An 11,358-nucleotide genomic window follows, 5' to 3' on the forward strand; every position below is an offset into this window, starting at 1 on the left:
TTAACATCCTCAGGGCTCAGAGGGGGCCCTGTGGGGTCACGGACGTACTTGAGGTCGGAGCCGGGTCAGCACAGAAATCAAGGGCTCAGGGGCAACGTCACCCCAGTGCTCAGTGGAGCTGGGCGCTGGCAGGCCTGGCTTCTGATCAGGGCTGCCTCTCCAGGCCTCAGTTTCCCCATTCGTAGCACCCAGGTGAGACAATGTCTCAAGTCTTTCCTGGGCTGTCCCACAAGTCTGTGCAGACATCCTGAATTGTGCCGGATCCAGGGGGGATGGGGAGGGGGTGGGGGTGGATTTCACATTCCCCTAAATAAGATCTAGTCTTGGCTGCGGCACGTGTTGGCACCCTCTCCCTCAATGTGAAGAGACGCCGGGGCGCAGGGCCGGGCCAAGTATTTATGGGAGATGATTGGATTCCGGCCAACCAGATGCAGGAGAGGAATGTGAGCGCCTGTCTAGTCGGGAAGGCCTCGTGGTCGCAGCGCGCAGAGCGGCCAGGGCCCCGAGCGCAGAACCGTGGCCCGGGCCCGAGGGGGGTGGGCGGGCCCCTGCCACTGCCCACCTGGCACCCACGCTCGCAGCCACCGCGCAGGTGGGCGACCCCAGCCGAGCCAGGTCCCCCCACCTGAACGGAGTCATTGTTTAGCAATAATTCTCCGAGATGCTTGGATCAGCACCAGGCTTCCACGGTCTGACATTCCTCGAGGAAGAACAGAGGGCGGGAGATGCTGTCCCCCTCCGCAGCCAACTGACCAGATGTCCTTGCTTGGCCTTCAGGCCATCAAGGTTCCCGGTGGGAAACATTCTCCCGGTGTGGCCGCCGAGGCAGATGTGGTCGTTCCCGGCGGTCTTGGCGAGGACAGGCCCCCTCCACAGAGCAGCAGGCGCCGGGCTGGAGGCTCAACACAGAGACGTGGCGATCGAGCCGTTTTTCTCCTGAGAATTAGTTTCAGGTCGGAAGGAAATGGAGTTTCCCGTCCTGACGGCGTGGAGTCGACCATGCGGGGTGGAAGGTTTGCCCGCCTGCGGGCGTTCGTCAGACACCAGGGGCTCCCGGACGGCGTCAGGGGCTGCCTTTGTCAGTTGGAGTTTAGCCACTGTCCAAAAACTCGCTTTGCACAATTTGTACCCATTCGCCGTGGCCCTGGGGGAACGAGGCGGGGCGGGGGTGCCGTAAGCCGAGGAATCCGCAGCCTCGATTCAGGGTGCCCCGTGGTGGGCAGCGGTGTCTGCCTGCTGTGAGTGTCAGGACAGGGTGCGGTTGGAAGGGGTTGGTGGCGCTGAGGAGCCCTGGGGCGTGTGTGTCAGAGACTTCAGTGTCTCCTCCTTGTAGAACCAAGTCCTTTCTCTGCAGCGAGTGCTGGACGCCCGTCTCTGCGGGCCCCGTTGTCCGTGGGGGAAGGCAGCGTCCTTCTGGGGGAGGACCCATAGCTGCCGTTAGCCGTTTGAAACCCAGCTGCAGGCCCACCGGGAAGGTGTGTCTTCCTCTGAGGAGCGTCCAGGGCGTGATGGTGGCTGACCCAGCAGCCCATAGGCCAGGAGGGGAACCCCAAGGGTGGGGCAGTTTCCATGGAGCTGTTTAGAGCCTCAGAGAAAGTCAGGTTTGTCAAATGGGGTTTGAGCATCACACCGTTCATGTATTCTTAGTCTTGGAAGGTTGATTTCTAATTACCATTCTCACCACCATTACCACCTCCACCATCATCACTGTCACCATCACCTCACGTTAGCCTGCTGGACCAGACCACCGGGAGAGATCGTACACCCTGTAGCAGAACATTTTTATTATTATTATTATTATTTTTCCCTGAAGTAAGAAGCAGGGAGGCAAAGAGACAGACTCCTGCATGTCCCCCCCTCCTGCACCCGACCGGGATCCACCCGGCATGCCCACCAGGGGGCGATGCTCTGTCCATCTGGGGCGTTGCTCCGTTGTAGCCAGAGCCATTCTAGCACCTGAGGTGGAGGCCATGGAGCCATCCTCAACGCCGGGGCCACCTTTGCTCCAGTGGAGCCGGCTGTGGGAGGGGAAGAGAGAGACAGAGAGGAAGGAGAGGGGGAGGGGTGGAGAAGCAGATGGGCGCTTCTCCTGTGTGCCCTGGCTGGGAATCGAACCTGGAACTTCCACACACTGGGCTGATGCTCTACCACTGAGCCAACCGGGCAGGGCCACAGAGTGTTCTTAGAATCAAGGATGTCTTTGGAGCCTTCAGAGGGGTTTTAAAAAAATGAAGATTCTCTGAACTGACCACCAGCTCTTGCTTCTTCCCTCTCCTCCGGGTATGGGGCCCCGGACCCCCCGCAGAAGGCTGCAGACGCGCTGATCCCTGCCCATCGCCTGTGTCTGGGGCCTCTGGGAATCCTCTCGTATAATATTTAAGGGGTGACTGATTTTGGTGGATGGGCCTGCTGTGTCCGGGGGGGTGCTGTTACGCAACCAAACGCCCTGGAAACTCGTAGAACTGCCATGAGCTGATGTGATTTGAAAAGGTTGGACATGTTGGCCTGCGTCTGTGGGCACATCTGCTCCAGCCTTCCTGTGGAATTTACCCAGAGAGGCGCACTCCAGGCTCGGTCTGATGACGCACACGCCCGGAGCGCACACAGGAGCGACACGGCCCCCCCTGCGCCGGGCCCCCCCTGCACCGGGCACCCGCGTGGCACCCGCGTGGCCTCTGATCCAACCTGAGGCAGGGACCCCACTCCTCCTTGGACTCGAGCCATCCCCAAGGAAAGCTGGTGGGAAGTCCGGTGATGCGCCAAACTTGGCATCAAGCCCCCCACCCCCCAAACCCATATATTACTGCAATCTGGGCATACCTCCTTCCGCTCCCAAAATATGTGAGGGGGTCAGGAGAGAGCACGGTGTGGTCCTGTGGCCGAGTCCACGTCCGCTCTCCCTGTCTCCTGCCACTCAGGACATCAGGCAAGGACAAATTGCAGTCCTTCTGGGCTGTAGATGCCCACCCACGGAGAAAATGGTGTGTTTTTCTGTTTCGTGTTGATCGTCTTGACCATTTTTAAGCACACGGCTCTGTCGTGTTGGACACGTTCACACTGCAGCCGCACGCAGTTGTTTTTACCCGGCAAAGCCGGAACTACATTCATCCAACGTCCACCGTTCCTCCCCTTCCCCAGCTCCAGATGGCCACCATGCTGGTCTCCGTTTCCACGAATTTGCCTGCTCTCTAGAGACCTCGTGTCCGTGGAATCACACAGACTGTGTCTTCTTGTGACTGGCTTCTGTATTCAAGGTGCAGCTGTGGTATAGCCGGTGTCGGAATTTCCTTCTTGTTCGTGGCCGAGTAGTATTCCATCATGTGCATGTACCGCACTTTCTTCATCCATTGATCTGCTGCTGGACCCTTGGGCTGCTCCCACCTCCTGGCTGTTGTGAATAGTGATGCTGTGAGTGTGGGTGTGCAAATATCGATTTGAGATCTTGCTTTCAGTTCTTTTGGCTATATACCCAGACATAGAATTGCCAGACAGATGGTAGTGCTATTTTTAATTTTTCAGAGAACTACCATCCTGTGTTTTGTTGTAGTTCCAACCTTATACATTCCCAACAACTATGCCCAAGGGTTTCAATTTCTCCACTTCCTTACCAACACTGGTTATTTTCTGGGGGGGTTTTGTTTTTGTTTTGTTTTTGTATTTTTCTGAAGTGAGAAGTGGGGAGACAGAAAGACAGACTCCCGCATGCGCCCGACCGGGATCCACCCGGTATGCCCACCAGGGGGCGATGCTCTGCCCATCTGGGGTGTTGCTCTGTTGCAACCAGAGCCATTCTAGTGCCTGAGGCAGAGGCCATGGAGCCATCCTCAGTGCCCGGGGCCAATTCGCTCCAATTGAGCCATGGCTACAGGCGGGGAAGAGAGAGAGAGAGAAGTGAGAGGGGGAAGGGTGGAGAAGCAGATGGGCGCTTCTCCTGTGTACCCTGGCTGGGAATCGAACCCAGGACTTCCACACACCGGGCCAATGCTCTACCACTGAGCCAACCGGCCAGGGTAGTTTTGTTTGTTTTTAAGAGCAGCTATCTGACTAGGGATGCGGTCAGATCTCATTGTGGTTTTGATTTGCATTTCTCTAATGAATAGTGATACTGACCATCTGTTCATTATGCATATTGGCTGTTTGTATATCCTCTTTGAAGAAATGTCTGTTCAAGTCCTTGACTCATTTCTCAATCAGGTTGTTTGTTTTGTTGTTGTTGAGTTGTAGAAGTTCTCTTTGTAGTCTGGAGAGTAAGCCCGTATTGGATAGATGACTTGTAAAGATCTTCTCCCTTCCCATAGGTTGCCTTTTCACCATTGACTGTATCCTCTGATGCACAGACGTTTCCACATTGGATGCAGGCCCCGTTACAATGTTTCTGCTTTTGTCCTCTTTGCCTTTGGCGTCATATCTAAGAAATTATTGCCAAGTCCAAGGTTATAACGCGGTTTTTCCTCTGTATTTTCTTCTAGGAACTTTACAGTTGTAGGTCTTACATTTAGGTCTTTAATCCATTTTGAGTTCATATGTGCATGTGGTGTAGGATAAGAGTCCCACTTCGTTCGTTTGCACGCGTGGATATTCAGTTTCCCAACATTATCTGTCGACGAGCCTGTCCTTTCTCTAGTGTGTGGTCCTTGGCACCCTTGTTGCAGATCACTTGCCCGTAGACACAGGGTTTATTTTTAGGCTCTCTCTCTTTCCTTTTCCCGTTGGTTTCTTTGTCTGACTCTATGCCAAATACCACACTGTTTTGACTAGAGTAGCTTTGTTGTAAGTTTGAGATCAAGAAGTTGAGTTCTCTAGGCTTTTTTTTCTTCAAGATTGTTTTTGGCCATTTGAGGTCCCTTGTGATTCTATATGAAGTTTAGGATCAGTTTTTCTATTTCTGCCACACACACACAAAAATGCCATTGGGATTTTGATAGAGATTCCATGAAATCTGTAGATTTTGTTGAGTAGCGTTGCTGTCTTCCAGTCTGTGAACACGGGACGTCTTCCCATTTACTTGTGCCTTCTTTCGTTTCTTGTACCAAAGTTTTGTTCTCTGCAGTGTACAAGTCTTTCGCCTCAATGGCGGAGTTTATTCTTTATTCATTTTTGTGTGTGTGGCAGAGACAGAGAGAGAGAGACAGAGAGAGGGACAGATAGAGACAGAGAAGCAGGAAGGGAGAGAAATTAGAAGCATCAATTCTTCGTTGCAGCTCCTTAGTTGTTCATTGATTGCTTTCTCATATGTGCTTTGATGGGGGGGGGGGCTCCAGCAAAGTGAGTGACCCCTTGCTCAAGCCAGCGACCATGGGCTTCAAGCCAGCGACCTTGGGCTTCAAGCCAGCGACCTTGGGCTCAAGCCAGCGACCATGAGGTCATGTCTATGATCCCACGTTCAAGCCAGCGACCCCACACTCAAGCTGGTGAGCCCATTCTCAAGCCAGCAACTTCGGGGTTTCGAACTTGGGTCTTCTGTGTCCCAGGTCCACTGCCTGGGACAGGCTTAAGTATTTTATTCTTTTCAGTGCTATTGTAAACTGGTTTGTCCACCCATTCCCTTTTCTGACTGTTCTTCATTAGGGCATAGAGACACAACTGATTTTTTGCGTGTTGATTTTCATTATCCGGCAACCTCACCGAATTTGTGTATTTCTTCCTACAGTAGTTTGGGGCGTCTTCAGGGTGAGAAAAGGGGTTAAGCAGAGCCTGGTGTAGGTAAGTCCTTCCTGATGACCGGCGGTGCCATGTCTCTGTCCCCTGCCTGTGGTTCCCATAAGGAGTGCAGGGCTCTGCTTTACAAGGGGGGTTTACCTGGGGCTGCCTTTTGAAGTCCACCCAGGCCAGCGCATACTGGCAGGTGGCTGAGCCAGGCAGTGGCCTCCCCATGTTGGAGCTCACAAGCCCCGGCCGCTCCCCACGTATCAGATGGGGGCACTGAGGCCGGGGGAGGCCAGGGGAGGCCAGCCCAGAGCCCGTGTTCCAGACAGACGTCCTCATACCCGGTATTTTCCTTTTCGGGAAAGTCTCCACTGCTTTAGTGGGGACCCGTGAGAGACGTCGTGAGAATCGGCGATTCTGCGAATGGACAAGGGTGCCCTGCATTCCCTAGACTTTCCCTCGCTTTGCCCAGAAGCAGAGGTTCGTCTGCCCCTGCCCTTCTCCTTCATTTGGGAAGCGTTTATTCAGCGCCTCTGTGGGCCAGACCCGCGCGTGGGGTACAGCGGGGAGTCAGACGCCGCCCCCCCCCTCTGGGCTTCTGGGAGCCGGAGGAGGGGCTTCATCCCTTCCGTGGACCCCTGACTTGGCCAGGGGCGCGTGTGTCTGACTCCCACTCCTGGGGCTCTTCATGGGTGAGTTTTAAAGAGGATTTTTTCTGTTTCAAAACAAGATTGGCCCTGAGCCCGAGGCTCCTCGGTAAGCTGTCTAAAATTAGAACCTCGTTGACAAGGCAGTCTTTGTTGCGGCCTCCGGCTTGCACCAGGGAAAGCAGGAAAATGTCAACAGTATACTTTCTGTGTCAATTTTGAGTTTTTGGAGAGGCCGAGGGGCAAACAGCAACTCAGAGCAAATCTGTGAGGTTGCAGGAGTTTTCAGAACCCAACCCCTCTGCGGCAGCGTGATTAGTGTCAAGTTTGTAAGGAGCGGATGCAGCGGTCGGGGGCGTGGCCTCCATTCTGGGCGTGGCCTCCACTCTGGGCGTGGCTTCTGCTAACCTGGGCGGACATTATCCGGCCCGCAGCTGCACTTGGAGGACCTGGAGGACCTGGCGACTCAGGGCAGTGCTGGGATTGGCGCCTGTGACCTCTGTGACTGGCTGTGCTCTCTCTGTCCCTTCTGGGAGTGGGATGGTTGTACGAGCTGAGCACCCACCGGCCCTCACCCATGGGGACACCAGGGAGCTCAGGATTTGCCTGAAGGTCTGGAAGCAAACATCAGTTAGTGGGTATCTATCTCAATGACATGCCACCAAACCCAGTGTGTGGGATAAGACACGTGCCACTGGACGGGAGTCACCCCATGCTGGTGGTGGCTCCCATGCAGCTGCTCGCCCGGTCTGCGGGTGTGAGGAATGCTCACACCCAGAGACCAGCTGTCCCTGCCAGAGCTGCCCCGTGCTCGGGCCAGACATTGGGTCCTAAATCCAGTGACAAGTGTCTTGATAAGGGACAAAGGCAAGACAGACACAGAGGAGAGGCCATGGAGAGGCCATGGGATAATGGAGGCAGAGCGTGGCATGGCGCAGCCACGAGCCAAGGGGCGCCAGGAGCCGGAAGGCCCGGAGGCGGGGGGAGCACGCCCGGCTGACACCCTGAGTTTGGACTTCAAGCCTCCAGCGCTGGACGGGAATGCGTTTCTGTTGCTTCTAAGCCGCAGAACTTGGGGGGTGTCATGGTGGCCCCAGGACATTCAGTCAGGAGCGCTGAAGCCTGGAAACTGCGTGTCCCCTTTCTCCCACTTGCGACCCTGACCACCCCCTCCCCCCTTAGAGTGCTCCTGGGAGCTCTCTGTGGGAGACCCCGCATTTGGGTGGCAGGCCAGCTAAAAGTAATGGTGACAAGGGGACTGTCCACCCATGAGCAGCAGTGAGCGGGGCCCCGACCAGGGCGGCCTGACCCCAGCCGTGTGTGCGTGGTGACTGTCCCCCCCCACCCCACCCCCAGGTTCGGGCCATGCGGCTGTCCTTCGTCGGGGAGCTGGGCTGGGAGCTACATATCCCGAGGGCGTCCTGCGTGCCCGTGTACCAGGCCGTGCTGACAGCAGGGGCCAAGCACGGCCTCGTCAACGCGGGGTACCGGGCCATCGATTCGCTGAGCATCGAGAAAGGTGGGTGCTGGTGGGCCAGATCCCGGCCGGAGGCAGGGAAGCTGTTATTCCCCACGTCTGTCTGTCCCCCTCCTGCCCCGTGACACTCCCCCACATTGCTCGTTTCCTCACACCCCCCACTGCCCACGACCCGGTGTTCCCCCAGTCCCGGAGACTGCTCAGGGCCCCCTGACACCACCCTCAGACGGGGAGACAGGGTCAGGCGGGGCGCGGAGTCAGTGCCTGGTTTCCTGTGGGCTGTCAGGCCCCCTCGCGAGCCCTGCCGCCCTGTCCCAGCCCGTGGTGCAGAGGCTGGGAGGCTGGCGGGCGCCTGCTCCGGGGGCCCTGAGCTCTGGTCTCCCCCTCCGCACAGGCTACCGGCACTGGCACGCCGACCTGCGGCCGGACGACAGCCCCCTGGAGGCGGGCTTGGCCTTCACCTGCAAACTCAAGTCCACCACCCCCTTCCTGGGGCGCGAGGCCCTGGAGAGGCAGCGGGCCGCAGGCCTGCGCAGACGCCTGGTGTGCCTCACCGTGGACGAGTGAGTATCCCGTGGCCCGAGGTCCATCCAGAAGAGTCGGGTCAGCAGGGCCCATGGGCACGTGGCCAGGGCACGCCTCCCTCTGATGCAGACTTTTAAAAAGAAAGATCCTGCCAAGCCGCCACTCCATGGGTGGACCCAGGCAGAGGGCCTGGGGAGGGGGACCCGGCCTCGAGCTGGCTTCCCAGTCACTGTGCTGGGACCTCCCATTGTGCTCCAGTTCAGTGCTCCCCACATCCCTCCGGGTGGGGAGACAGGGCGGGCCAGGGCCAGGGCCAGGCGGGAGCCACCGTCCCCACTGACAGTCCCACCTGTGTCAGGGACAGGGTGGCTCCTGCCAGCTTCCCAGCACGGTGTGCAGAGTCCCTTCCCTGCAGGGACCGATCCGTCTGCTCTCCCCTGAGGGTACCTTTCAACATGTTACCCAGTTACATCCCTGGGAGCCCAGCCCATGTTGTCCCTGGATTCGGGCACCTGGATTCCACTTGGACTGAGTCACTCTGCAGTGACAGCCCTGCTGGTGTCAGAGCTCTGTCGCCGCTGACAGGGAGCTGAGTAGCGACTGTCTCTGGGACGCCAGGGCTCTGGCTTTGCTGATTTGGAGCTGACAGCCAGCCGGCACTGTCTCTCCCAGACTTCCGGAGCTTTCAAAAGAAGTGTCAGGAGTGACGAGGGTGGGAGGCGGAGGGCGACAGAGCTGTGTTCTGTCACCGTCCTGCGGCTTCTCTCTGTTCCTGTCAGGCTGTCTCTGCATGACGCTGTTCCTCACCCCAGGAGCAGCTCGGCTGTGGTTTGGGGGCACAGGCAGGATGGGGGTCCGCAATCCTTAGGAGAGACATGGCCAGGACCCCGGCTGTGGAGCCACAGAGAACACCTGCCCTTGGCTCCAGGCCCTGGGAGAGGCGGGTGGCCTCCCTGAGCCCGTGTCCCCTCATGGCGATGGCACGGAGCCTGTAGGACTGGAATGAGACCAAGGGAGACGAGGATGTGTTCACAAAACCTCCCATCCCATCCTCACCCCCCGGACAGGTGGGACCCGGGCCGTTCCGCTCCAGGTCACAGGACCGGGAGGCACCCAGACCTGTCCGGGTCCCTCACTCAGCGTGGGAGCCACAGGACTCCAGTCCGCTTCCCTCTCCCGCCCGGTGTCTGCCTCTGGGCTCCCAGCTGTCTCTCCTGTGCCTTCCAGAAAAGTGCCCATGTTCGGCCTGGAGGCCATCTGGAGGAACGGCCAGGTGGTGGGCCACGTGCGACGCGCTGACTTCGGGTTCACCATCGACAAGACCCTCGCCTACGGCTACATCCGGGACCCCAGCGGCAGGCCGGTGAGTCCTGTCCCTTGGCCCTGCCAAGGGAGCCCAGGGCGTATATTAGCAAGGACCATGTGCCCAGCAGTGGTTGTCCACTGCTGTCGGTGTGCAAAGTCACCGGTAGCCTGTGCCCCCTGCCTGCGGGCCCCGTGGGGGCATGCGGGACGTTGGGCCCTGCCGTGCACATCACGGCTCAGAAGCCTGGAAGAATTAGAATTAGAAGTCGTCTCACTCCTGACACTGCAGGCACACCAATGGCCTTGTTTTTCGGTTTGTTTGTTTTTCATTCTTTCCACCAAGTGCTGAGTTGCCAGGAGAGAGGGGTCCTCTCACTCCCAGAGCAGAGCCCCCCAGACATCCTCTGAGCGGTCCGGCCTGGGTGTAACTGCTTCCAGGCCTTGGCTCTGGTGGACCAAGCCCAACGCAGGGGCACGGGGGCGCGGCACCTGCCTGCTCGGGCAGCCCCTTGGCACAGCGGTGGGCTTACCCCGCGGGAGGAGGCGAGGCAGAGGTCCTGCTCCCGCGAGGCAGGCGGAGGTGAGCCCAGCGCCCCCCAGGGGTGACGTGTGCCCCCGAGGGGTGACGTGTGTCCCTGGTCTCTGAGGGGTGACGTGTGCCCCCGAGGGGTGACGTGTGTCCCTGGTCCCCGAGGGGTGACGTGTGTCTCCGAGGGGTGACGTGTGTCCCCGAGAGGTGACAGGTGACAGTGCTCCCTCCTCTCCTGCCAGGTCTCCCCGGACTTCGTGAAGAGTGGCGACTACAGCCTGGAGCGGATGGGGGTGTCCTACCCGGCCCGGGTTCACCTGAAATCTCCCTTCGATCCTGACAACAAGAGGGTGAAGGGAATCTATTGATGGGGCCCGCGGGGCAGGGCAGCGCCTGTGCGGCTCAGGAGGCCAAGGACCTGCCCCGTCCCCCACCACGGACTCCCACAGGGCCTGCACCACCCCAGGCCCTGGGCCCTGTCCCCCACCACTGACTCCCACAGGGCCTGCACCACCCCAGGCCCCGGGCCCCATCCCCCACCACTGACTCCCACAGGGCCTGCACCACCCCAGGCCCCGGGCCCCATCCCCCACCACTGACTCCCACAGGGCCCACATCACCCCAGGCCCCGTCCCCCACCACTGACTCCCACAGGGCCCACATCACCCCAGGCCCCGTCCCCCACCACTGACTCCCACAGGGCCCACATCACCCCAGGCCCCGTCCCCCACCACTGACTCCCACAGGGCCTGCACCACCCCAGGCCCCAGGCCCCGTCCCCTGTCCCCCACCACTGACTCCCACAGGGCCTGCATCACCCCAGGCCCCAGGCCCCGTCCCCCACCACGGACTCCCACAGGGTCTGCATCACCCCAGGCCCCAGGCCCCGTCCCCCACCACTGACTCCCACAGGGCCTGCACCACCCCAGGCCCCAGGCCCCGTCCCCTGTCCCCCATCACTGACTCCCACAGGGCCCACATCACCCCAGGCCCCAGGCCCCGTCCCCCACCACGGACTCCCACAGGGCCTGCACCACCCCAGGCCCCAGGCCCCGTCCCCTGTCCCCCACCACTGACTCCCACAGGGCCTGCATCACCCCAGGCCCCGGGCCCCGTCCCCCACCACTGACTCCCACAGGGCCTGCATCACCCCAGGCCCCGTCCCCTGTCCCCCACCACTGACTCCCACAGGGCCTGCATCACCCCAGGCCCCAGGCCCCGTCCCCCAC

At 59.4% G+C, this 11,358-nt stretch overlaps 1 protein-coding gene across 1 annotated transcript in view; it reads left to right on the plus strand.

Annotated features, from left to right (window-relative positions):
* Nucleotides 1-10,629, plus strand: part of SARDH (sarcosine dehydrogenase) — a 58,279-nt gene extending 47,650 nt beyond the window's left edge. The window contains exons 17-20 of the mRNA XM_066366759.1: nt 7,650-7,812; nt 8,165-8,333; nt 9,523-9,658; nt 10,372-10,629. Of these exons, the coding sequence (XP_066222856.1) occupies nt 7,650-7,812; nt 8,165-8,333; nt 9,523-9,658; nt 10,372-10,497 (594 nt within the window). The 3' untranslated portion in view covers nt 10,498-10,629. The remainder of the gene's footprint in view (nt 1-7,649; nt 7,813-8,164; nt 8,334-9,522; nt 9,659-10,371) is intronic.
* Nucleotides 10,630-11,358: the final 729 nt, after the last annotated feature.

The sequence above is a fragment of the Saccopteryx leptura genome, chromosome 2 (assembly GCF_036850995.1).
Source record: "Saccopteryx leptura isolate mSacLep1 chromosome 2, mSacLep1_pri_phased_curated, whole genome shotgun sequence".
In the NCBI taxonomy this organism is placed as follows: Eukaryota; Metazoa; Chordata; class Mammalia; order Chiroptera; family Emballonuridae; genus Saccopteryx; species Saccopteryx leptura.